The following is a 26,926-nucleotide window of genomic DNA, read 5'->3' on the forward strand; positions in this document are numbered from 1 at the left end:
ACACAGATTTCACTTTCCAGGGCTGCCAGTCTGGTACTAAATCCACCAAAACCTGAGCGAGACCCCAGCATGGGGATCCCATCCTTATGGAAAGATGGCACAGCAGCCTCTGAGTAAAACAATTATTACACAAACACATTTGGAAGCTTCTCTCCAGCTTCTCTCAGACCATATCAAGCAATAATAATTAAAAAAAAAACCCTCCCATGTCTATTATTCCCACCCTGCATCAGCCACCAACAATCAGCATCCCAGCCTGCTCCAGGCCTCAGCACCAAACCTCTCTGGAAGGGAGCCAGAAGGTAGGTCCCCATCCAAGGAATACCAACAGATGATGTTCATCTGGCAAATTGCAAAGGACATATCAGGTTGTGCCTGGGGGAGGAGAACAGGCCGGGAGGAAAGGATATTATTCCAAAGGCACCATAGGAAGTGAAAAGAAAATGGCTTTTAAGAGATATCTTTGCCTCTCCCTCCCAGCTGTAAAGAACAAGCATTGACCTACAAGGCATCTGGGCTGAGCAATTCAAGTTTTCAAGGATTAATTTAGCAACTGAAAATCTCCTAATTGTTCAGAAAACAAACACAGCCAGAACTACAAGGACTTTTTTTATAAGGGCTTTTTTTTTATGAGTCAGCCCAGCCTCCTCAGCGGTTCAGCAACATCAGCTGCATGAAAGTTTCAGTCTGTGTCATCTGCAGTGGTGTTTTGGGCCATTCCTGGCCAGCAGGACCAGGAGGGCCACCAAATTCACTCTGTGGCTCCTGTTGGACTGGAAGGATTGACACTCAGTGCCGAATATGGAATGGACTGGAACTGAAAAGGTCAAAACAAAAGGTCTGCAAAGCTGCTCTATCAATCCCCCAGTTGAGACAGTTGGTTTAAATTTTCCATCCCCCGTGGTTAAAATCCTGGTGAGAACACTTGGCTCACAGTGATGCCTGCTGATCGATACCGTTGCTGTGGGATACAGGCAAAGTCTTCCCTGCTGCCATCCCCTGGGGGCTCAGTGAGGACCAGAGAGAGCCACGAGGACCAGAGAGAGCCACATTCCCTGCAGCCTGCCCAGCAGCTTTCCAGGGATCCTCCATTCCCTGTGGGACCAGACTATCCACCCACGAGCTCTGCCAAAATCCAGCACAGCTCCCTTTGGCTGAGGTGACAAAGGTCCCACCGTGTCCTGGGGACTGTCACTGGGGCTCAGCAAACACTGATGGTCCCTGGGGGATCTTATTCAAATAATCTGCCTTCTCCTCTCAGTGTGCATCTGCAGCTCTGCCTGAGGATTGCAACCCCACCAGGCCACCACAGTTGTCACAACAGTGACACATTTCTTCCTCTCCCCGCTCATGCAGTGAGCGCCCTGTGCATCCCAAAGCTGCTCAGGAGGCTGTGGGTCACACAGTGCACCCCTCTGGGCTGCCCCTTTTCTCAGCATCACTTGGAAATAGGAAAAAAGGAATTTCTGCTCAGGACTGGGAGGAAAACTCGAGCAAGCGGATGCTGGCGCTGTGCTCTGACCATTCCCCAGCACAAACCCACAGCAAGGTGGGCACAGAGAGCTCGGGAGCAGCTCTGCCTGGCAGCTGTGCCCATGCCATGCTCGGGTGAGCTGGGGTTTGCTCAGGGCCACGCATTAAACATGGACCTCTCTCTCAACCAAGATGCTCCAAAGCCTCTCCTGATCTCCAGAGCTCCTCCAGGCAGGGCACATTGTGCCAGGCAGGCAGGCCCGTGTGATGAGAGGGGCAGCACGCTGCATCACCCCCTTTTTTCCCTCTTTTCCCCCTCCTGCTGCCGCTCTCCCAGCCCAAAGCGCGGCCCCTCAGCCTCCCGGAGCGCGGCCTTCCTGCCAGGCCTAACGCGAACCAGATGATGCACTCCAAAGCATGTCAGTCCGCCCACCCCCAGGAGAGAAAAACAAGCTGGATGGAGCTTTGGTGAACTCGCACAGAGCTGATGAGCTCTGCCACCAGGCCAGAGGTGAAGCGGAACAGCCGGAGCCTGAGCTCATCCCTTCCTGAGCAGGATTTTCCATCGCAGGTTGTGGGGTTGATTGTCCGGGGGAAGGAGCCATTGCCCTCCCCGAAATTCTGGCTGCCCTCAGCGGATATCTGAAAGGTTTTAGTGGCCATTCCCCCCTTCCACCGCCCCCATTCCAGCGGGAAGCATCCAGAGCAGCACATCTGCAGCTGGCTCTAAATCCCAGCAAATCCAGACTCGCTGACACTGATATTAACCCCTGCACCGCCAGGGCTGCCACTTCTGAGCGGCAAAACCTTCCTCCCGCCGAGCTCCTCCTGACACACCGCTGGCTCCCACCACACCGATGATGATCATCCATTACTAAAATAAAAAGGCCCAGCTCTGACTCAGATTATTTGCCTCCACATGCAACTGCCATCAACAAAGCGCTCGGGCCTGGCTGCGACCAGCCTGACTTTGAACCGCCCGAGGTTGAACCCAAACAAGCACAAATATTTTTGCATCCTCCAGGAAAGTCCTCCCAATGCCCGTAACCTTCCCAGAGGACGCTTTTGTGGTTTGGACAAGCCTGAAGCCCTTACAAACAGCTCAGATCAGAGCAGAGTCCTGCCTCCCGCAGCCAAAGTCTCAAATGAAATATTAAAAGCCCAAAGTTTTAACAATCTGCCCCTTTCCCTGGGTGCCTGAAGGGAGAACATCTGGTTTCTCCCTACCGAGCCTGGCAGCTGCCTGCCAGTCCCCAGGGACTCACAGCAAAAAAAGCCGAGCAGGGGCACCCATTTGTTCAACAAAATGAAGCACCTAAAGCACCTAGAGGGGCCTACAAGAAGGCTGGTGAGACTTTTGCAAGGGCATGCAGTGGTTGGGTTTAAGCTGAAGGAGGGTAAGTTTAGATTAGATATTAGGAAGAAATTCTCTGTGAGGCTGGTGAGGCACCGGCACAGGGCGCCCCGAGCAGCTGTGGCTGCCCCATCCCTGGAAACGTTCCAGGCCAGGCTGGATAGGGCTCTGAGCAACTTGGGGTAGTGGAAGGCATCCCCTACTACCCATGGCAGGGGCGTGGAAAGATGATTTTTACGGTCCCGTGATTCTGTGTAACAGAATTCTGCGAAACACTCTGCGGATGCCCACAAACTCCGGGCCAGCCCTACCCACGCTGCCAGCGAGGCGGAGCCCCCCAAACCCCAAACCCCAAACCCCGCACTCACCTCCAGCGGCGGCAGGTCGGGGTCGAGCTGCGTGAAGCTGTGCAGCACCACGGGGCTGCTCTCGCCGGCCACCTCCAGCCTGACACCGCCCCAGAGGCTCCGCGCCCGCCGGCAGCCCTCGAACATCCTCTCGGGGCCGGCGGGGACATGGTGCGGCGGGGCGCGGCGGCGGCTCACCATCGGCGGGGCCGCCGCATCCCCGGCCCCAAAACCCGCCGCCAGCCCCCCCGGCTGCCCGGGGAGCCGCAGCGGGGACGTGGGGGCGATGCTCGGGGGGAGCGGTGCGGGAGCGGGGCGGGAGCGGGGCACGCAGCGGAGCCCGCGGCCGCCCCCGCGGCCGAGCAGCGGCCTGGTGGCTCGGCGGGGCCGGGACGGAGCCGGCTCGGCTGTGAACCGGGAGCTGGATTTCCTCCCGAAGCCTCCGCCCGCCCCCGGGGGCCGGCCCGGCGCGGCTCGGCCCCCTCGGGGAGGGGGGACGGGGACGCGGGAGGCGAGAAAAGCCCCGAGGCTGCACAAAGGGAGAAGGATGCTCGGGGGGGCCGAGGGGGTGGTCAGAGTCCGGTCCCGGCTGGCAATGCCGCTGATGGGAAAGTCACACAGGTGACAACGGCTTTGGGAGGGGATCTTTGTGTCACCGGGTGCTGCTGAAGCACCTGGGCTTCACACACCACTAGCCAAAGGAAAAGTGTTAACTGCGAGCGAGTGAATCCCATCAGCACGTGTTTCCATCTGAGCATTATCTCAGCCCCCACCGCTGGGCACAGCTGGGCTCGGTGACACGGTCACAGCCCTGCGGGTGAAGTGATGTGACCCGCGGTGAGGCACTGCCAGCCCCCCCATGCACAGCCAAAGGGGGGATTAGGGACCGGGCCCCTGCTCTCAGCCCAGCAGGGACGCTGGGAAAGCAAAACCAGCCTGGGGTCCCACTTTAGAGAACCCTTGCAACATAATTTTGTTTTCAGAGGCAGAGAGAAACGGGCTGAAGTGTTTGTCATTCATCAGCCCCCTGCGCTGAGCACTGCGTGCTCCAGCCCTGCCCTGCTCTTCCCCTTCCCTCCTCACACACTGCTCAGAAACTGCATCACAAATCCGGGCAGTTGCTGCTGACACCACCAAAACTCGGACTTTCATGCCTCAGCTCCCTCTGCAGCTGAAATAACATCGGCCGCGCAGGGCCTTCCAGCCCTGCAGCTTGATTTGCAGTGAGGATGGAGCCAAGGCTCACATGTCCAGCTCTGCCCAGGGCACCAGCAGCTCCTGCCCGGGCAGGAAGGGATTAACAAAGCTGCCAGGCTGTGCTAGGCTTCCAACTGGAAAGTTTACCGGGCAGAAGGATGAGCCAGGACAACGTGGGTTATTGTCCTGCTTTATCTGGAGCCAAAGAGGTCAAAGGAGACTTCCTGGACGTCCTGGGAAAGGGGACCCAGCCCAGCAGCAGGGCCTTGCACTGCCCCACATCTCTGGGGGCAATACACACTTTAAGGCTGCCCAGGCATGGAGATGCAGCCCTGATCCCTGCCCAGGTCACCCTGCAGTGCCAGGCGGGTCACTGCAGCTCTCTCCACCGCAGGAGGATGTGATGCTGCTCCCTGCAGAGGTGTCCCCAGCCCCACTGACACCTCAGCAGGAACCACGTGGCACTGCAAGATGTGCTGTGAAACTCAGAGCTGGGCATCCCTCTGCTCAGGACACGCTAAAATCAGAGTTAGGGACCTGGTTTTCCAGCAGAAAACAGTGCTGCCTCTCTGGACTGTGAAATATTTGGGAGGGGGATTCTGCTTTGCTTGGTGTTTGAGTCTTAGAGCAGAGTAATCACAGCCCAGCCCTGGACTCGCTTGGCACGGCTGGAGTGCACAGAACAAACAACAGCAGCACTCACTTGCAGCTGGCAGAGCCCTCCCAGAGCCTCCAGCTCCGTCTGACCTCTGCAAAAAGATGCAGCTCTGTTTGATGGGCAATTTTCACCATCCCCCGGTTGACCACTAAAGATGGTTTCAGGGGAAAAACACTTCTGATAATGGATAATAAATAATATAATGCAGGAAGGCAACTGCAGGGGTTTAAAAATAGCCAGTCGGCTTCCTTTCTCCTCTCTTGGGAACCTTCTGGGTCTGAAAAGCAAAACACTCAAAGCGGGGTCAGGAGCCCAAGTTCAGGATGTTTGCTCTGCGTAGCTAACCCTAAACACTCAGCTGTCGGGGGCAAGGCTCTTGAAAATCATGAGATTCAAAGCAAATAACTTTTCAGGGCTTCTTGTTTGCCTTTAAGCACACAGGTGATAGGGAACAGGCAGCATCACAGCCTCAGGTTTCCCTCCAGCACTCTTGAAGGTCAAGAAATTGTTGCAAAATGTGATTAATTGACATGCACGTGACTTCAGGGATTTAAGAAAACGATCGATGCTTGAGTGACTCATTAAAAAAATATACTGCAAATTTGCACTTGGCAAAATCAGCAAGAAACTTTTCACAACGCACTGAGCTTTTCCTTGTCATCTCTAAATGTGCCATCGACTCTGGCAGGCCCAGGAACTGGGTGCTGTGGGAAATCCACTGATTTTTGTCTTCCCACCACTCTGAAATCAGCTCTTGGCTGGGTAAATACAAACCCACACAGCCAACACTGGAGCAGCTCTGCTCCTCTGCCGCAGCCTCCAGCCTTTCCCGCAGGGTCAATAACGTGGAGAGGGGTACACAGAGAAACTTTTGGAAACTTTAAGCCAGTTTTCTGGTTTGGGAATCAGTTTGGGTCTATCTGTTATAGTCAGGACCTGCAGATCCAGACTCAGTTAACAACTGGGCTCAGCCTGGAGCCCGAGTTGTCTCTCCCCAGCACAGGGTGTCTGAACATTCCCTCAGCTGAATCCTCCAGCCCTTCTTTGCTTTCATCTCCCTGCTCTGCTGCTGAGTGGGGCTTTCCAGCATCTTTCCAACAGGGCAAAACTCACAGTGACCAGTTCCTGTGCTCAGTGTTGCTGTTTGGGTTTATTTTGCCATCAAGTGAGGCTGCCCACCCCAAAGCATGGCTCACAAACACTTCCACAGGAGTTGCTCCTGCCTGCAAACAACCCAGTGCTCCTGCCACCATCCTCAGGGCACTGCCAGCACCCCCAGGGCACTGCCAGCACCCCCAGGGTACTGCCAGCACCCCAACAAACCCGTGTTCCCTTTGAGCCTCAGTGAAACCACAGCAGGACCGATGCCAGGAGCTGCAGAGAGCTGATCTCAGCCCTGAGCAGAGGAGGCAGGAATCACCCTCACCACCTCTAACTGAGCCCCTCTGGAGCATCACACACCTCCAGCTTTCACTGTTGGACCAGCAAGAGACCCAGAACCCAAATCTGCAGCCTCTGAGGGGAACTGGGCTGCTTTATGTGGGAGTTGCAACATTATCCGGCCTCTGTCCCAGCCCTGGCACCAGCTCACAAGGCGAGTCTGTGTCAGGCTCTGACATGGAGCCCTTAGCACTTCCTTCTATTGTGCAGCTGGGGAAGCCCTTTTTCTTACTGTTTTCAAGGCATTTTGGAGGAAAAGTGCTACCTAGTTACAAGAATTGCTAGCTGGAGGTTAGGCATTATGTGCTAGATCAAAATCTTTCGAGCATTCCAATTTTAATTGGAAAATACTTTTGTTTTCACTGCTCAGGCTCAGCTAGAAGGTTATTTTATAAGAAATACAACAACAACAACAACAATAATAATAATAATAATAATCCAACAGTAAACAACCAGTACTGTTTCTTCCACTTCAGGGTGAGGGGGAAAGCTTGTGCAAGAAGGGAAAATTTTGTCACTGCTCTGTCCATACAATCTGTAAGAGATGTGAGATTGGGTTCCCCCAAATTTGGGGACCAACAGATCTCAGACCCTCACAGACCCAGTTCTCACTCCCAGTGAGATCAATGCCCTGATTTAACCAGATTTTAGATGAGGGCCACCCACCACTTGCCACAGCTTACAGCAGGCATGGATTTTAGGAGATTCTCTGCTGAGTATTTCAGATCCAGGGCAGTTGGGTCACTCTGCCTCCAGGTTTTGGGCATTTTTTTGGGCTGTTTTTGACAGATCAGGCACTGTGAACTCTGTGCTGGCAGGGAGGAAGGCTGGCTCAGGCTCTCCTGCCCATTGTGCCCCCTGTGCCAGGGCCAGCTGTTCCCCAGCTGCAGCACCCCTGCTCCTCTCAGCCCCCCATGGGTTAATTCGGGAGCACAGCTCTCCTCCACACCAAGCATTAACACAGCCAGGCAAGCCCCTAATTACTGTCAGCTCCTAGCAGAGGAAGCACAGCAAATCCCCAGGCAATCAGGATCTAAAAGTCTCCATCCAGCCATTCTGTGTTTCATTTCCTGCAGCCCCTGTGCACAGCTGGGCTACGGCAGCTCCTGCCGAGGCTGCCGCTCCTGAAGCTCTGCAATTATCCCACAAGCCTTGGAGACTCAAGAGCTTGCAGGGATATTTCTCCTCCATCCTACTCATTACACCACCCCCTTGGCCGTAGCAGAATCATGGATTTTTTGGGAGGTTGGGTTTTTTAGATTCCAACAGGTTTGGGTTGAAAGGGACCTTAAAGATTGTCTCGTTCAACCACTGCCGTGGACAGGCACACCTTCCACTGTCCCAGATTGCTCCAAGCCTGGCCTGGAACACTTCCAGGGATCCAAGGACAGCCACAGCTTCCCTGGAAAACCCGTGCCAGAGTCTCACAACCCTCACAGGGCACATTTCTTCCTAATATCTAATCTAAATCCACTCTCCTTCATTTGAAAGCCATTGCCCCTTGTCCTGTCACTCCAGACCCATGTACAAAGTCCTGCTCCAGCTCTCTTGAAGCCACTTTGTGCTCTGGGTTGCTAAGATTGCCCCAGGACCTTCTCTTCTCCAGGCAATTTATCAAGTATTTGAGGAGCTTCCATTAGGGCAGCAAGCAACAACACAAACATCAGTTTTCCAAACTTTCTGACCTCTAGAATCCCATCAGAACAAGGCCAACATGTGAAGTGAGGGGAGATCAAGCCACTTTCTCAGAAAGAAGCGACCACAGCACACTTCAAGCAGGCACCTGGATTCCTTGGCAGCAAAAAGGAAAATACTCAGAAAAATAAGAGGTAAGACACAACTATTAACATCAAAACGTGCCCAAAAAGCTGAAGACAGCAGGGCCCAAGGTGTGGAAAGCACTGAGAGACCTCGGAGAGTTTTGCAGGGCACTGCTGGCAGGGGGATGCAGGGACCAAAGCTCCTGATCACAAAACACCCAGCGAGTTTTGTCAGGGACATCCCCACACCGGGAGGAAGCTGCAGCTCCTGGTGGCAGCGTTTTCCCTTTTGTGGCTCTCCCCTGAGTGCAGAGTTCAGCAGGCTTGAAGCTGCTGCAGACACACCAGAGCTCCTCTTATTTCTTGAGCTGTTTGTCTTTAAAGGCAGCTTTTATCTCCCTACCACCTTTCTGCCAGAGTGTTTCAGTCAGCTCTTTCAACAAACACCACCTAAGGTGCCTGCAACCAAAAGGAAAACAGGAAAAACATTTCTCCCTGTTGCTTAGCAATCGGTGTGTGGTGGGTTCAACCCTCCCAGGTGCTCCGTTATTGTAATTTCCATCCTTGCTTGCCTGGCTTTTCTACAGACCAGCCAGGGAAAGGGAAACCACTGGTGGAAAAGAGGGGAAAGGTTATGGAGCCACAAAAAAATTGCAGGGAAAGGTGGGAATAGGCGTAGCCCCTCAGGATAAGGGGAACTCAGTTCTGAAATCAAGCTGTTCCTTCTCATCTGCCAGAAAAATTAAATAAAACAGTGAGATTTCATTTTATATTGAAAACACACATCCACCACCTGGGTGGATACAGAGCAGAGCAAAGCTCTGGCTCTCCTCACCTTTCAAAAACACATCCAAGGGCAGGCAGTACAATTTTCCACCCACAACAACCAGCCAGAATTGTTACACGTTCAGCTGAATCGTGTAAAAGGAGAATCCCAGTAACACGAGGCTCTGGAAACTGATCCATGGAGAAATCCCAGTGGAAAACAGGGAAACTTTGCTCGGCAGAGCAGCTCTTCCTCCTCCTCCTCCTCCTCAGCTCCTCCCCCAGCCCAAGCTGCAGCCCTGCTGCTGGAAGGATGTGCCTGGACACAGGTAGGGGAGGAATTGATTTATTAAAAAATTATGGATATTGATCTAGTACCGATATCCAGCTGTGACAGACAAAACTCTCTAACAGTTTAAAGTTAGAAAGTGTGTGTTTATTGTGTGTGGGATCTCCTAAATCCACACTGCAGCTTCCAGGTGATTACAGAGTCTTTTTATCCATACAAGTATTGAACACCCAAAATACAAATCCATATTAATCATTTTGGTACATCCCATTCCCCACTTCATATGCTAATCATTCCAAAAGCCATTCAGCATGTGTGGTTTGTCCCTTGAAATGGGTCGGTGTCCCTTTCATGGGGAGGGCTTTTAAAATGAGGAAGGCAATGAAGTCTTCCTCATTCTGACCTTTCTGCCTCTTCAATGCAAATATGACAAATGAACTCTTGGTAGAACTCCCATTTCTTGTCTTCAATTGGTTTCAGAACAGAGGAGGCCACAATTGTCTTATGTTCCTAAAAGCTCTTTGTCAGTTTGTGTATTCTTCATTATAAACCCAGCTAACTGAACCTTGTGCTGACAAGCAATCAATTATTAGTTAACTACTAACTCTTAACTTCATGAAGGCCTACTCATTTATTTTAATTAACTCTAGTAAGGCTTATTTCTAACTAAAATCTTAGCTCCTCTAAAATCTCTAAATTCCTTAAAATTTACATTTCAGAATGCTGCCCCAAAGCTGCTGAGAAGTCCAGGAGAAAAGTGATGCCATAGCACAGGCACAGGGAAGAAGCCCATGGAGTTGATCCCTTGCACAAGATTGTATTATATTATATCATCTGCAAAGGCCAGCTTAAAAATGGAGCCAAACAGGTTGCAAGGTGCTGAGTTGATCTGAAGAGATACAGGTAGGGAAATAAAACAGATTTGCACAAAGTTCTCCTGGTATAGGAATAAGGTGGAACAGATTTAAATGCCAGATCACGGGGATGAAGGAATCAACAGGAAAGTTACACACACCACGTTAATAACTGAGATTACTGAAAATAAGAAACCCAGTTAAACAGGAACAGAGCCTCTTATGAGGGGATATGAAAAGGATGTTCCAGCAATGGTCCTGTATCTCCTCTGACCGTACAAATATCAGGGAAAGCATAAATCAAAGCCCAGACACGCCGGGAAGCTGCAGGAAAGCTTGGTCTGAAGTGAGGAGTGAAGCCTTGGAGCTGATGGGATTGAGAGCCAGCAGCCAAGAGAGGAGCCAGAGGGAGAACAGCCTCAGGGATGAGGGAGAGGAGCTGCAGGAGGAGCAGCAGCAGCAGCAGAGATGCTCCAGCAGCTGGAGCAGCAGCCAGCGCCCGCTGCTGACACTGTGATGCCCCTGCCAAGTCTAATCCAGCACGGGCTGGGCAGGGATGTGGTGAGTGGACATGAAAACATTCTGCTGTCACAGCCTGAGCACACACATACTGCTGGAGTCAGGAAAAGGGGCTGGCAACAGCTGGAGAGGGAAAGTTTCACTGCTCAGCCCTGAGCCGGCTATTGCAGAGATGAAACAAACAGTGACGTGGCTGAAAAGTCAATTAAGAATTGGAAAAGTCTTTCAGTATTCCCAGGTATTGTTAGGCGCTCAAAGGATGTTTAAAAAAAAATGATTTTCCCTTTGGTAATTACCACTTTGAAACGTTTCCGCTCCGCATTGTTCTAGAGGGGGAAGTTTTTCCAGGGCCTCTCTCCATGGCCAGCAGAACTCTTTTTGTTGTGGGGGCTTTGGCATGGAGGAGCAGTGCTCTCCCAAACAATACTGTATGCCAGTGACTGAGAGCCAGGTTTTGTCCCTCACAGTGGCAGAAATATCAACAAACTCATCAAGTGCCACCGGGTCACACCACGGCCGAGTCCGGCCACGGTGCTGCTGACCCTCCCAACTTTTTGCTTTCGAGTCCATGATTTATGTTGTTTTTCCTTCAAGCCTTGGCTCTGGGAATCACGTTGAGTGCCAAAAGAATTTCATGTTTTATTAAAATAAAAGGTTATCCCATGAGCACTGAAACTACTTGTGTTGCTTCCTATGGTTTTGTGTCTCGAGACTGGTTTTGGTGCCTAAAAATGTACGAACCGAGAATGAAAATGTTTTTGTGGTTAAATGTGTGAGGACCATCTCCCACGTGGATTTGCTGGTGTCTAATAATACATGAACTCATGCTACAGATGTTCTGGGGCATTTACAAGACTATTTTCCTCCTCTCAACCATCTCATTTCATCATCTCTGCATAGACTTAATTATCTGCGAGCCCCCAGCCAGATCTGCTATGCAGGTCGGCGGGTTCAGAAGTCATGTGGGGAGAGAGGGCACAGCCAGAGGGACACCGTGACAGCATTTTGGTCTGATTTTGGTAGGAAATTACATTTTAAGCTCTTTCTGGCCCCCCTAACTGCAGGGAAAACAGTGAGGAAACATGACCAAGCTGCTCCTCAAGGGGCTCACCCAGACTTTGACAGCAGTGAGGCCCTGAGGAGCTTCTCCCCTCTTTGCCTCCCGTGGCAAAGCAGCGTGCATGGCCTGATCCACCCGTCCCTGAGCTGCCAGCACCATTGCAGGCTGATTTTAACCCCAGCAGTGAAGGATCAGACCCGTATCGGCGGCTCCTTTCCCAATGCCACTCGTGCCACGCGGGTAGGGAGCGGTGTCAGGGTTTCTGTGACACGTGGGCACGTAACACGGTGGCACAGACGGTGCCACCCAGCCAGGGCATGCACTGAGTCATGTCTCACAACAGCCAAACCCTCAGGGAGCTTCCCTGGCCCCCTCCTTGCCCCAGCCCCAGCTGAGTGCCACCTTTGACAAAGCTCCTTCCCAGGGTGGCTGTCCCAGGGCTGTGCCTGGCCCCTGGCAGTGGAAGCGTGTCACAGGTCTCAGACAGAGTCTGGTGCCATTCTGAGGCCGGCTGGACTGTCAGCAGCAGCCAGGTCTTGGATTATAGATAAATAAATAACAGGGAGGGCTGGGAGGGCCACTTCCCTCGCGGGGCTGTGGGTGCAGAGGCGTCGGGAAAAGGTGGAGCTGCACCCACTTAACCTGTCTGTCTCCTCCCCTGTGCTTCCCGCATCCCTGTCTGCCAAACAGAAAGGGAAATCCGGGATTTTCAGCTACTTTTGATTCCCTCTTGCTCTGCACACAGCTGGGTGGGGAGGGATCCATCTCCATTTCCTGACTTCAGACAGCTCCAGGGCTGCCCAGGCGGGATCCCCCCGGTCAGGGGCTCCCCAACCCACGACCACGACACTGCCAGAGCCCCCAGGGCTGGAACAGCTCCTCCATCCCCCCTCCCCTGCCCTCAGCTCTTCTCCCCAGAGCCCCCAGAAGTGCCTCTGAGCGGCTCTGGCACCACAAACCACATTGCCCCTCCTTCCTCGCTGGGTTGCAGTTTCTAACTCGAATTCAGTTTCCAGTATGGGAAGGAGAAGTGCTGGGGAAGGCACTGTGCTGAAAGAAAAACCCCTGACCCTCAGAGCAATGCACACGGGAGCCTGAAGGGAGAAGGATGAGCAGAAAGGGGTTATGAAGTGTCAGGAGGCAGCTGCTCCGATGTGCCCTGAGTCAGGGTGGCAGCCCAGCCCCGGGCAGGGATGGAGCAGCAGCAGCAGGAGCTGCCAGAGAGGCTCTGCTGATCCCACGGGATCCTCGGGATGGAAACGGAGAGCTGAGAGCAGAGAAAGCTGGAAGTGCAGGGAAGAGATCCCATTTCACTGGAGAGGGGGAAAGTGCATGAGGCAGAGCCTGTACCCCTGGGAAAACCATGTCTGCAGAGTAAAAGCTGCACGAGGAGCAAATTCTCACGTTGCCCTCAAGCTCCAGACAGAGATGTTGGTGCTGAAGGATGGGGAGGAAGAGCAAAGAAGCAGAGAAGCACTCTAAGAGGTCACCTTGAACACCACGCTCCTAGCTAGGGACAGGTTGTAATGCCACCAAAATCAGAGACTTGGCCTGGATGTGCACCAGCTGAGAGTGTTTTACCTCATTTTCTCACAAGCACAGACCCAGCTAGGCCACTTAGAAAAATATATTGAATATAGTTCAACTGAACAATTACTGGAAGCATCAGCTCCTTCTGCTGCGTACACAGAGAATTAGCACAGCTTTAATTGCACCAGTAACTCTCCGAGGGCAGCAGTGAGAGCTGCTCAGGCAAGTCCAGCCCCTGCAGTGAGCACACAGAAGTGACCACCACAGACCCACTGGTGTGGCACAGACATTTGGTGAGCACCAGGCATCTCAAAACCTGCAGACAGCCTGTCCCAGAGGTGACAGAGTTCAGGCAATAATGACAAGCCCTTGGCCAGCATGAGCCCCAAGACAGGCTGTACCCCAGGGATGCTGGCTGAGGCTCTTCATTCTACTTCAGCAGCTCTTGTCTGCATCAACACCACCCTGCTACCTGCTGATTTGTAGGAACCCTGGTATTACTGGCCTGGCACTCCCAGGGCTGTATTTCTCATGTTTATTCGGTGTGGGAACACAGGCACAGGTGAAAGTTTTAGCACCAGTGACCCAAACAGCAGCAACTGGGGACCCTTTTCCCCATCCCTTTTAAACCAGTGTAAGGGCTCAGCCATCACACCAACTCCTCCCTCTCTGAAGCCTCGCCCAGGGCTGGAAACTGGGATTGTCCCTCCTGGGACAGCACAAAGCACCTGGAGGGGTTCAGATGGCTCGGGGGCAGTGTTTTGATGCTCTCCACCAGCACAGAGCAGCAGAGGGGTCACAGCCAGCCCCGGGGCTGCAGGGACACCCCAGCACTGCATGGGTGTGCACAAAGCCAGGGCAATTCCCAGAAACCACAAGACTTTACCGTGCTCCTAAATCTCTGCCCTGACAGATGAGAATTGAACCTGGGAGTCTTTTCCCATCGTTTCTCATTATCTCCAAAGAAACCAAGTGATGATTTGCCTGAGGGAAAAGGAGAGTTTGACCAAGAGCAGGCATCGAGGAATTTGTTGTTTTTGACTGCAGCTGTGGTCAGGAAATGGTCCTAGAGCTCATTTTCAGCTCCTCCCTCTCGATAACATCTACCATATGCACGCAGTGGAAAAGAAACAGCCTTTGATACACACACGGCAGACTTCGATTCTGGGATTGACACCAGCATCAGCTCCTGGCCCTGTTGGACTCCCAGTTAAAGCCTTTCCAGCCCCGATGGGGGAAGTAACACCATTCCCACCCAGTTCTGCAAGGATTAATTTGCTATTTATGCAGCGCTCCAAGGTGATAGCGGTGCTGCGGACAGGGACAATTAGCCGGAAATTAGCAGCTCATTACTGCTGGTCTGAAAGTTTTGTTTCTGTGCGCCACAGGACAACGTTTCACCCAGGATGCCCGGCCTGCAGGCAGATAAAACTCTTAAAACTCCGCCGAATGAGGTCTCAAATGTGGCAGGGAATAAGCCCGTGCTACACCAAACCCGGGATACAATCATTAGTTCCCATCTCCAGCTCCTCTGAGCCTGGCTCTAAGGTCAAACCAAGCTTTTATCTTCTCCTGTATTTCAGTATGCTGAGGGAAAAAAAAATAATATTAGAGGAATAAATTAGCATGTGAAATGTAATTTAACTAATTAGCTCGCTGGAGTGGAAAATACTTGCTAACCACTTTGAAGTCAGACCGACTGCACTTATTAGGACATCAGAGAGGAGAAAGGAAGAAGGCAAAGATGGGGAGACCGCCAGGCCAGGCTGTGGAGGATGCAAGCTCCCTCCCAGCCCCGCACGGAGGGGATGTCGCCAATCAAGGTGACAAACAGCGAGCCCCAAAGCTCCATCATGTCAGGGAAGTGCCTGAGATGCCACCAAAAGCCGTTATATCACTTGCAACAGCCTGCTCATTGGTTTCCCCACCTTCCAGACATAGAAACTGTTGCTCTCCTGTTAGTAAAGCTTTGGAAATGCCTCCCCATCAGAGCAAAAGAGGCGGTCTGGGCAATTTTGCAACTGCTGTGGCTGAATTATGAAAGGGGGGATTGACAACCCCACTGAAAGCGATGGAGGGAGGCAGAAATGAGAGTCTCCTCTGCCTGATACACAGCACCACGCTGAGGGTAACCTGGGGGGATGTTCACCCCCACCCACCCACCGAACGTGGGCATGAGCACCTGCCTGCTGGTGAAATGTCCCCCAAAGGAGATCCAGTCCATTGCTGGGCCAGAGCAATTTCCCCGAAAAACGAGAATATGAAACGAGAACCCAACAGAGTTGCTGCCCTGGAAGAAGAGACTTGACCCAGAGGTTCCTGTTTCTGTGAGGTGCTCCCAACCTGGGCTTTGCCTCGCTCCTTTTTGAAGTTAAAGCTTTGCTCCCTGGGAATCCAGCCTGGAAAAGGTCATGGTGTGATCAGTCAATGGTTTGCAGCAGGAGCAAAGCCCATTTTTCAAGCTCAGGAATGGCCCAGATGTGACTGACACAGACAGAGAGGATCCTGCAGAAGAGCCCAGGTAATGCAACCCCTAAATTGTTCCCAACCTGCCTGTGTCATCTCCAAGAAGAAAGGAAATTAATGAGCCTGAAATAGAAATTAAAGCCCTGAAATAGAGGGGGGAATGCCAACACTGCTCCCTCCCTGCTGCCCACGCAGACCGGGGAAGCGCCGGCAGGAGATGAGCAGGGACCTGCGGGTGGGTGTGAGACACCAAACCCTGCCTGGGGGAATGTTCCAGCTCTGAAAGAGGAATTTCCCCATCACCCCACAGACAAAAACGCCACTCAGGATTTCCCTGCTGGGGAAATTCCCAGGCTGTGCTGTGCAGCAGATGGAGATTCCAGCCATGGAGCTGCTGTAGCCCCACTTTCCAGGAATGGGAACTGAGCCTCGGAGCTACGTGAGCGTGGAGAGGCAGAGCAGCCCCTGACCCACCTCCTGCTCACGGGTGCTGCCAGACAGGGCTTGCCCATGGGGGTTTCATCCCACTCTGCCCGGCGCAGGAGAGGGCAGGGGGTGAAAGCACCAGTGAACATGGCTGGGCAATGGGAAATGGGGATGCTGGAGAGCCAGCAGAGCCCTGGCAGCTGGGGTTTCCCCAGGGAAGCCCTAACCTCTCCTGTCCTGCCATGGCCTGAGATTTGGGGACACCCTGATGTGCCAGTTACCAACCAGAGCCTCACTGCCAGGACTGGCTGTCACCCTGCAGCCTCCAGAGGGTTTGTAGGAATTGTTAAAAACCCAACCAAATAAGAAAAATACCCAGTACTAACATATTGCACAGCCTCCTTAACAATTATTTCCCTTTTCTGCTAAAAACCAGGAACAGGATAAGCAAGCAGAGGTCCCTGAGTGACCCAGGCCAGGGCATTCCCCGTGCCCGGTCCCAGCCGATGCCCAGAGCAGGGAGGGAAGCAGGGAATCCTCCACCTGTGTCGGGCAAACCCTGAGGATCCCCCTGGCTGCAGCAGGGGCTGCAGGGGAGTCCAGCACCAGACTGCAGTGCTGAACAGGAATGGAGATGGGCTGCTGTAAGCCTGGAGAAATCTGCTGCTTAGGAATCGAGCTGAAGGAGAATAAAGCACCCAGGCACTGCTTCACCCGCTCCAGCCACCTCCCTCCCTCCTCCCCTGCCAGGAATGCTGCAGGAGGCACCTGCCCACTCCTGGCACACCCCAGCAGCTCCGCAGCGGCCGCCACAGGTATCCTCATTATCCTCATTAGTGCAGCAACACTGTCGATCTTGGCCAAGCCCCCCGGGCTGTCTCTAAAAATAGGAGGCTCCCTGCAAGTCCCCTGTCCCTGCAGGGACACTCAGGATGCTGGGCTGGGGCTCCCCAGCCCTGCAGGAGAGTGCCCCCTCCTCCTGGGAACTGGGCTCGTTTTTGTGCTCTCGTTTCACCTCTTTAAACACACAGACAATGCTGAAGAGGAGGTAGCAGTGATTGTGACAGAACAGTTGGTGGCCATGGAGAAAATCCAGATTTAAAGCTCCTGCAGTGACACTACACGCCCTGAGCACATAGAGCAAGAGATGGGCTTTCCCTGCTCCAAAAATCAAAGCAAGTTTGGCCTCAAATTTTAACAGCACTTGGATCACACCAAGTGGGTGGCACTCGCCACCCACCAGCCCTAAAAAGCATTGCCCCTGATTTTGGGTCCTCCAGTAGCTTTATGCCAGGGTCCCTCATGCACAGTCAGATTCGGGGTGTGTTTCTGCGAGGGATCCCCTGACCCACATTGGGAAAGCTCTGCCTCAATGCTGCAATCCACACGGATTTTTGCGTGCTGAAGCAAACCCTGCAGCTGCAGCGGAGCGGGAGGGCAGGACCGAAGGCCAGGGATGGTGACACCAGGCAGGGCAGCCCCAGGGGTGTGAAGGCAGAGCTGCCTCGCAGGGTTTCACACCCACCAGCCACTCCAGGGCAGCAGGACACGCACAGCAAACACTCCTTTTCGCATCGAGCCACAACACGGCTCTTATTCCACACAGAAAGGCTTCTCCTCCCTCCCAAACCCCTCCTTTCGTTTTGGTGCCCTGGCTTTGGCAAGCCTGCCTCAGGATACAGCACTTCAGAGAGGAAACGGTCACATCTGGAGGCGGTGCCAGCTCTGGGCATCCTCAACTTTGCCACAAGTTCACCAGCCCCGGATGGTGCCGGGGTGGGGTCACAGCACCTCAGTGCCCCTCGCACGCCCTCCGTGCCCCCGAACCGCCCCGGGCTGCAGCTCCTCTCGCCTTCTACTCACATCGTCATCCTGCACGCTCAGCGGGATATCCAACATGCACATCTGCACGGGCTGCACCAGAGCCTTCTGCACGTTGAACAAAGGTTTAGCCTCCATCTTCCCGGGGATGGAGGGGCTGCTCATCCTCCTCTGCCAGGAGCAGGTCCAGCCCAGGCGGCGAAACCGATGGGAGATATCTCTCTCTCTGTCTGTCCCCGTCCGATTTTGTCAGCACATCTCGCCGCCAGCTGCTCCTGCGAGGTTTTATTCCCTCCCTGGCGAATGGAAGAGCGGCGAGGAGCCGCTCCGGGGGCTGAGCGTGCGCGGGTGCGGGTGCGGTGCGGGTGCGGGCGGCGCTCCCGCCCGTGTGCGCGCCCGTGTGCGGCCGGAGCTGCGGGGGAAACGGCCTCGGCCAGCCCGGCCCGGCTCCCCGCCTGCCCCCAGCTTCTCCTTTCTCTCGGGGGAAGGCTCCGGCTGCTGCTCGGCCCCGCCGGCAGCTCCCCAACCTCATCGACATGCGTGGCACTCGCCAAAGCCGCGCATTGTCTTGGAGACGCACAACAGGTCCTGCCTGCTGTTGGGTTGTGGTTGTGATCAAAGCGGCGCTTACAGCGGTTCCCTCTGGCTGTTGTGACAGGCAAACAGGCAGAGCTGGAAGGATGAGAGGGTGTGAAACACAGGGAGAATGAGTGGTCGGAGCTGGAGCCTCCCCTTTTCTTCTCCCATCCCTGTTTTCTATTGTGAGAGGCAGTTCCAGCTCAACGCCCTCCTGTACTCCAAGGACCACAGTGAGGCTTCAATAATTCCCAACCCCAGAGTGCTCGGGAGCCTTATGGCACTGAGAATGCAGCATGGCACTGAGAATGCAGCGTGGCACTGAAAATGCAGCGTGGCACTGAGAATGCAGCGTGGCACCGAGACACCACCAGCACTGGTGGTCACTTCCTTTGTAGGACAATTGTGCGTGGAAGGTTTTGCCCAGGTGAGCATTCCCAGGTGCTTTCCCCACCAGAGAACCTGTGAATCCAAACTGGAATGTTGCTAAAGGAAGCACGACAGCTTTAGCTTTGCTAAAGGAACCACGACAGCTTTAGCTTTGCTAAAGGAACCACAAAATCAGGTGGTTTGCTGTGAAAAGCACCTTCCTATAGAATTTTCCCCAACAGGAGTCTCAGCACGGAGCAACTCGTGTTACCACCTGCAGACACGGATCACAGGGATGTGATTGCTCTCACAAACAGGAGGGAACAGGGGCCAAGCCCATGAGGCATCACCTCACCCTCAGCAGCTGCAGAGCCCAGGCTCGGTGGCAGGGGTGACACCCAGGGTGTCTCTTCCCAGCGAGGGCAGCGGGACAGAAGCAGTTTGGGGGTTCACACCCAACCAGGGGAGACACTGGGGCCAGCTGCATGCCCAAGAGAAGGAGCAGGGTGAAAAGCCAAGGAAAATCCCCACTCCCCTCAAACGAAGAGGAGTTGATGTCCTTACACTGCTCTTCTTGCTGGGCAGGGGTGCCATAAATAGGATGAACAGCTTTGGGCTGGCTTTGTGGGTCCCACTTTGAGGAGTCTCTTGCAGGGCAAAGGTTTGGGACTGTGCAGCCTTTTCCCAGCTTTCCCAAACAAGCAGAGCTGAGGAGCCCCGCTGAGCCCGGGCATTCCTGCGGGGTTAGGTAAGCTGGGCTGGGCAGAGCCCCGTGCTGATGGAGGCAGGGCTGAGAGACGGGGTTAGAGGGTCTCACACACACACAGACCCCCCGTGCCACTCCCAGTCACTGCTGGGCCCCTTCCCAGCTGAGTGTGGGACTGGAGCGGGGTCTGCCCCATCATTCCCGGGGGAAATGCAAGGATGAGAAAACCAGCCCTTACATGCTGCAGGAATAGGAGCTAATGGGCAAGCCTGGAACAAGGCCAAGTAGGGATAAACCCACCATAAATTAAGTTTTAACTGGAAATTAGGCAGATTTTTTATCTGCCATATGGCTGAGATGAGCAGCAGTGAGGACAAGAAGGCAGCACTGCAGCGGCCCCAGGAATGGATTTGCAGGGGAGGAGAGAAGCGAGATCACAGCTGGAGCACATGGACAAGGAAAATTTCCTGGCCCATGCCCCAGCTGCTGACTGAGAGGATTTTGGCAACTCTTTTCAGTGCCACAGCCCTGGAAACTCCCTGGCACTGGCAGTCTCTGTCCTGCTCCTTGGTGATTCCTTGGTGACTCAGTGCCAGGTGCATTCCCACGAAGGACTGTCCCACATTTCAGCAGCACCAAACCCTGCCCTCAGCACCTGCAGTGCCCACAGCTCTGGTTCCAGGAAAGGTGATTCAAACCTGTGCTTCAGCCCCAGCTCAGGTTACTCACCCGCCTGCAACAACTGGTCAGCAGAACTCGGCTTTCCAACAACAACTCTCCAGTAACAAGCAGGGCTTGGTCAGCTGAGATTGCAGCTTCCAAAGGTGCTGAGAAGGACACAGATTTCACACTCAAGTGCCAGAGTCTCCAAGGGCTACCATTCCCAGGAGCTCATCATCCTGTTCAGCAGCTGATCTGTACCACGGGAACAGGAATCTCTGCAGAAGTGGTGTAGAGGTGTAGAAGTCCCATCACCTACTGGTTACCTCATTTCTGGGCCTTCCCAGAGGCAATCTCAGAGGTTGTCACACACCTCTGCCAGGGCTCAGTGTGCTCTGCTGATCCCCACAGCCCAGCAACCTCTCACCTGGCAGCCATAAAGATGCCAAGAGGGACAATCCGGCTGGAAAAGTCACAAACCACACAGGCAGGCTGCAAAAGGAAAATAAAATTCCAAGTGCAGAGTCCCAGGAGGGCCACCAGGTAAAGGAGCAGCAGCAGAAGTCGGACAAAAGAAGAGATGCTCCAGAGATTCATCTCAAGCCAACAGGAACGGGACATGGCGGATTGATGGGACATGGGGGCTGCTGTCATGGAATGCTTCAGTCAAAGGTAGCCAGCCAGAGACCGTGGGCATTCACACAGCCCCAGAGGTGGTGTGGAGCCTTTCCCTCCTCTGCTGGGGCCAGCTCATGCATGTCCACCCACCAGTGTCCCCAGCCACCTGCCCCAGTCACTGGGGAACAGAACAGTCCCTCAGTGGGACCAGCAGAGCGCCTTTGAACCCTTCCCACTGGGAGATTTGCAGCAGAAACACAAAACAAAACCCCACTGCCGAACCAGCCCAGACAGGATGATCCTACGCAGATGTTTGAGTGACAGCTTCATCCTCCTGCTCCTCCAGTCTGGCTGACGTGAGTGGAAACCGTGCTCAGATCCCAGATCTGCCAGCACAAAACCACCCCTGTGCAGGGAAAACAGAGGAGCCATCCCCACGGGCACAGGGCTGAGGTGTGAAGGAGAAATCTCCTCCTGGGGTTGCCTCTGGAGGACAGGGAAGCCCCAGCACAGGCGCTGAGGTTTCCCCCATTTCATTTTGCTTTATTGTGGCAGCTCCAGCTGAGCAGATAAAGCCCATCACGAGACCTCAGTGCTTAGCAACCATTACTGGGAAAATACTGCTTTTCCAGTAAGAGTCTTGGCAGGAGCAGAGCAACTGCAGGGTAAATTCATTGCAATTCCTGTGCTGGGTGCATCCCGCTCCCATCCGCTCCGCTGCTGCCCCAGGGAGAGGGTGGCTCCTGCACTGGGAATTGCAGCCATTCCTCAAGGCCCAAACAGCCCCTGTCACCCTGCAAAAACATCATTTTGAGCACCCCAGGACTGAACCTCTGCACAGGTGAATGCAGCTTTCAGGGACAAACTCATGCACAGGAGGATTTTAGCATTGCTGAACATTTGGGATGCTCCAAAAACCAGTGACCAGCCTCTCCCAAGAAGCTGGGCATTCCTGACACCCAGTGACTCACAAAGGAAGACTGACTCCCAAAGCATCAAAGACCTCCACAAAATGAAAGAAATTCCCCAGGAATAACAATGGTGAGTTTGTTTCTCAAAGGAAATTGCAGCTCCATGCCCAAACATCACAGCATCCTGCACCAGAGTGTGGTACGTGAGAGAAAAGACACAAAACCTGCAGGTTTATTTTCACTGTGTGAGGCTGATGGAAAGGCAAAGGGGAAAGAAAGTGCCACGACAAGTAAATGGCAAATGGAAAATCCCAACAGCTCTTCCCTTTTGACACTTCTCAGTAATAGAAAGAGGAAATCTGGTTGCAAAACCACAGAAATCCCAACCAAACAGCGTTTCTCTGGGGAAATGTGGTGTTTGCAGAAAGCCTGTGGGTAAATTTAGAGAGGCAGACATGGAAATGGAGCCTGGTGGGACTTCCAGGAAACCACGTGCAGGTAGGATACCTATTTCCCAGTGAAAATCCAAAACAGCAAACAGCTCCTGGGGGTGCCACAGCTGCCCTCGGTGCTGAGCTCAGTCACAGCTCAGCCTGGGAACACCCCTGGGTGGGCAATGCTGCTCTAGGAGGTGATTCCTGCCTTTCCTCCAGGACAGAGCCATGCCAGGAGCGCTCACACAGCGTGGGGCAGATCCCTGGAGTGTTTGCCAGATGTGGAGCATCCCCTGATTCATTTTTCAGGGCTTAGCTGGAGCTTAAACCACCCCAGAGGAGGAGGTTCCAGTCTCCCCAGCCCTGGGGCTGTACAGCCCCAGGGCTGGGGAGACTGGAACCTCCTCCTCTGGGGTGGTTTAACACAGTCCCAGCTGCAGATCCACACCCAAGCCCCTGGACTCCAGAGATAAGAGACCCAGCCCTGGCAGCCTGCAGCTTTCCAGCCCTGCACCCAGTCTCTCCTCCTCTTCCTCCCTGTTTTTGCAGCCTCCAGGGGTTAAAGAAGCCTCCACCATCACACTCCTCAATTTCAGAGAATCACAGACTATCCCAAACTGGATAGGACCCACTGGGATCATCAAATCAAACTCCTGGCCCTGCACAGCCCCCCCAACTATCCCACCCCGTGCCTGGGAGCATTGTCCAAACACTCCTGGAGCTCTGGGGCTGTGCCCATTCCCTGGGGAGCCTGGGCAGTGCCCAGCACCTCTGGGGGAAGAATATTTCCCTGAAAAGTCCAACCTAAATCCTGACACAGCTCCAGCCGTTCCCTCAGGTGCTGTCAGTGGTCACCAGAGAGGAGAGACCACTGTCCCTGGTGAGGAAAGTGCAGACCTCAGTGTCTTCTCCAGGCAAAAAGCCAAGTGTCCTCAGCCACTGCTCAGGTGGCCCCACTGGAGCCTTTACCATTTTCTTTGGAAAATCCACAGAATTTATCCATTTTCTTTGGCTATCTCCACAAGCTCTCTCTTCACAGATGAAAAGCATCCCCTGTGGTAATTGCAAAGGGGTATGACCAGGTGCTGAAAACAGAGCTGAGGTATAATTACACCAAGAACCCCCATCTTCATACACAGGGTGATAGGGAGTGATAGCTGAAGTTTTGTCATGTTCAAGCCAAAACTGCTGAATTTGATGCAAAAATCCATTTCTACAGAACTCAGAATTTTCAGTTCTTGGCGTTCAAAGGACTCCTCAGGAAGGAATTTGGTCCAAACATTTTCCAGTAGCTTTGCATCCTTTTTTCCTTATTTCCAGGAGGCCCCAGCAGCGTGGGGGATCCACGGAGGGGGCAGCACGTCCCCCCTGCAGCAGCCCTGGCCACACACCCGTGCTGGGCTGGGCTGTAAATCGGATGAGGCTCATTCCCAGGGGCCCACCATTGATTTCCGTTGCCTGACGACAGGAAAGCTTTATAATCCTATTAACTAAACACCCTTTCAAGCAGCACTGGGAAGAGTGCAAAGGGGACTTGTATAAGCAGTCACAGCCACCCTGTACAGCACCCAGCCCCAGTAAATGCTGGGCAAACGCCCCAAAAACTGGGCAGTGACATCCACAGTGGCCAGGGAGGGGTCAGTGGTGGCCAGCACAGGGAAAAATTGGATTCCACCACAAAACAAGCTGCAGGTCACTGAGACAGGAGATTTTTCACAGGGACATGGTGCCCACACAGGCACATTTACAGGAGCTGGCCCCTGAAATACTGACAAGTATCACTGCACCTGGTCCTCCTTATGGGTGTTTGACAGCAAAAGATACACAGCTTGGCCCAAAATACATAAACATGCCGTGGGAGAATGGGAATTTCCTTGCTGCTTTCTAAGGAGAAAGGATTCATTTCACTGCGTTTGTAAAACGTTTCAAGAGCACAGTCAGAGCCGAGAGCCAGAGAGGGGGGAAAGCCATAAACTGAGCATGCAGGGGATGTAAAATCCCAATTTCCGAGGCAGTCCCGGGTACCCAGAGCCATGTGGGTGGGAGAAGCCCCCAGGCTCTGCTGAGCTCCGGGAAAACGCTGAGGAGGAGGCGGGGACAGGGATGGGGCAGCTCGGGGACAGGGATGGAGCAAATTCGGGGACAGGGATGGAGCAAATTTGGTCAGGGACAGGGATGGAGCAGCCTCAGGGACAGGGATGGGGCAAATTCGGGGACAGGGATGGAGCAAATTTGGTCAGGGACAGGGATGGAGCAGCCTCAGGGACAGGGATGGGGCAAATTCGGGGACAGGGATGGAGCAAATTTGGTCAGGGACAGGGATGGAGCAGCCTCAGGGACAAGGATGGAGCAGATTCGGGCAGGGATAGGGATGGAGCAGCCTCAGGGACATGGATGGGGCAGCCTCAGGGACAGGGATGGAGCAGCCTCAGGGACAATGATGGAGCAAATTCGGGGACAGGGATGGGGCAAATTTGGTCAGGGACATGGATGGGGCAGCCTCAGGGACAGGGATGGAGCAGCCACAGCTCCTGCGGTCACACCTGCAGGGAGGGAGCTGCAGGTGCCACATCAGGGGTGGGTGCCTGGTGTGCCTCACCCCGCTGGGATTCCTGTGGGACCCCTCCGGAGGAGGGACAGGAACGTCTTTGAAGCAGCACAAACGCTCCTTCCCTGGGCTGGGGGAGCATTTCTCAGCCTTCCTCTGCCTTTAGCTGCTCACACAGCATTGCAAAGTGCCCGGGCTGCTGTTTGCCCTGATGGGTCATGGGTGCAGAGGCACAGGATGGGCTCTATGTCAGGGACCTGATGCCACAGCACCACCAGCAGTGCCACACACGCAGGGACAGCACAGGAGGCTGGGCAGGGTCTCCTAAACAACCCCTTCCTCCTTTTGGGCTTCTCCCAGTGGGGCAAAACCAGGGACATGGAGGAAAGTGTGCAATCCAACACTGGACACAGACTCTGCCTTCCAAACCCCCCAAAGGCACAGGGCTTGCACCAGCCTCGTTGTTTTGGTGGCACCGAGGATGGCACAGCCATCAGAAGAGCCTTCCTGTCACCATGGAAATGCTGAACGGGAGGGTTTGAAGCCTGCTGGGACTTTCAACCTCTCAGCCAAGAAAAACAGGGCCCTTAAACATCCACAAGGCCTCGTCTGTACTGCACAAGGGGAAGTTTGTGCTCCCTTTGGCCTGCTGGTGGTGGGGCAGAAAATGTGGGACTTCTCCCAGGGTAGAAACCTCATGGGCTGAGATAAGAGCAGCTTAATTATTGAAATGTAGCAATAATGACTATAATTATGATGATGAAAATAGAAAGGACAGCCAGCCCTGCTCCTCCAGCCTCCACACAGGCAGAGCCCAACCCCATCCCTCAGCTGCTCCTGCCCTGGGCCAGCTGCCCTCTCCCAGGGTGGACCCACAGACACCCACAGCAAACACTTCTGCACTCCTGGACCACAACCACCACCATGGGCAGCCTCCCCCATCCCCTCCCAGCAGATTCCACCAATGGCTCTGCCCCAGAGCTGCCCAGCCTCTTTGGAGAGGGGCTGAGAGCAGCAAAGGTTCTCTGCAATTCAGAACCATGGCTGCAATTCAGAACCATGGCTGTGTCACTGTTCCCTGCAATTCAGGACATGGCTGTGTCACTGTTCCCTGCAATTCAGGGACATTTTTGTGTCACTGTTCCCTGCAATTCAGAACCATGGCTGTGTCACTGCTCCCTGCAATTCAGGACACGCAGCAGTCCCCAGGTGTGACCCGGGTGTTCCTGCCTGCCCTGGACTTTGCCACACCACCCTGGGGAGGTGAAGAGCCATGTCCGTGTGGGACACTGCCGAGAGGGACAGGCAGGAAACACTCGGTGGGAAATCCGCTGTGGGATGGAGCCAGCGGGGCCGAAGGAGCAGGGCAGGGCGGCTGCTGGGATTTCAAAGGCACCTCCTGGCTGTGCTGAGGGATGACCTCGACCTCCCTGTTCCGTGCTGAGGGCTCGCACGGAGCCGGCCGGGCTCCTCCAGCTCTTTGCAGGGTTTGCTTCCTGTCGCCAGCCCCTGCAGGGTGTTCATGGCACGGGAGTGGGACTGCACGGAAGGGGAAAGATAAAAGGGACAGTCCTGAGAAGCCCAAGAGGTGTTATCAGCCCAGAGGAGAGCAGGCTCACACGGCCACATGCTGAATCCCAGCACAGCATCACCCCCAGGCTGTGCCGGCCTCCCCTCCAGGATCATGGAGGGTTTCTCCGGTGGTCCCTCCTCACACACCGGCCACCCCACACCTCACCCAGCTTCTCTCCTCCAGACCCTACAGGGAAGTGTGGGGCCTGATCTGGCATCCCACACCTTCTGACACCCCAGAGCTCTGCCACCACGTCTAAAACTTCTGATTTTCTCCAGATGCCCCACAGGGCAGGACAGACCAAGGAAGGGCTTCTCCACCCTCTCTGCCCCATCAGGCCACCACTGCACCCCTTCCTTCTCCCCAGCCCCTTCACAGGGGAAGCAGTTCCCCTGTCTCCATCTCTGGAACCTCTCTCCAGGCAGGGAGCTGGAGGACACGGAATTCCAGCCACAGGAGACAGGAGCCCTCAGGGCCACAGCAAACCCGGGAGCAGCTAGGGGGCTGGAAATCCTTGCAGAGGATGAACTCCCGCTGCCCTGCGGGGCCTCGAGGGAGAGGAAACTCTGTGA

General features: G+C 54.2%; 1 protein-coding gene across 6 annotated transcripts in view; it reads right to left on the minus strand.

Annotated features, from left to right (window-relative positions):
• Window positions 1-26,926, minus strand: part of RALGDS (ral guanine nucleotide dissociation stimulator) — a 51,143-nt gene that overhangs the window by 19,893 nt on the left and 4,324 nt on the right. For 2 of the 6 annotated variants that reach the window (XM_030286992.4, XM_030286994.4), the window contains exon 1: window positions 3,196-3,612. The exons of 2 other annotated variants lie outside the window; for them this stretch is intronic. In XM_030286992.4, the coding sequence (XP_030142852.3) occupies window positions 3,196-3,375 (180 nt within the window). In that variant the 5' untranslated portion in view covers window positions 3,376-3,612. Of the gene's footprint in view, window positions 1-3,195; window positions 3,614-18,001; window positions 18,562-26,926 lie in introns of those variants that run through there. 2 more of the 6 variants (XM_030286991.4, XM_041719604.2) reach the window with 2 other exon arrangements.

Source organism: Taeniopygia guttata, chromosome 17 (genome assembly GCF_048771995.1).
Source record: "Taeniopygia guttata chromosome 17, bTaeGut7.mat, whole genome shotgun sequence".
Taxonomy (NCBI): domain Eukaryota; kingdom Metazoa; phylum Chordata; class Aves; order Passeriformes; family Estrildidae; genus Taeniopygia; species Taeniopygia guttata.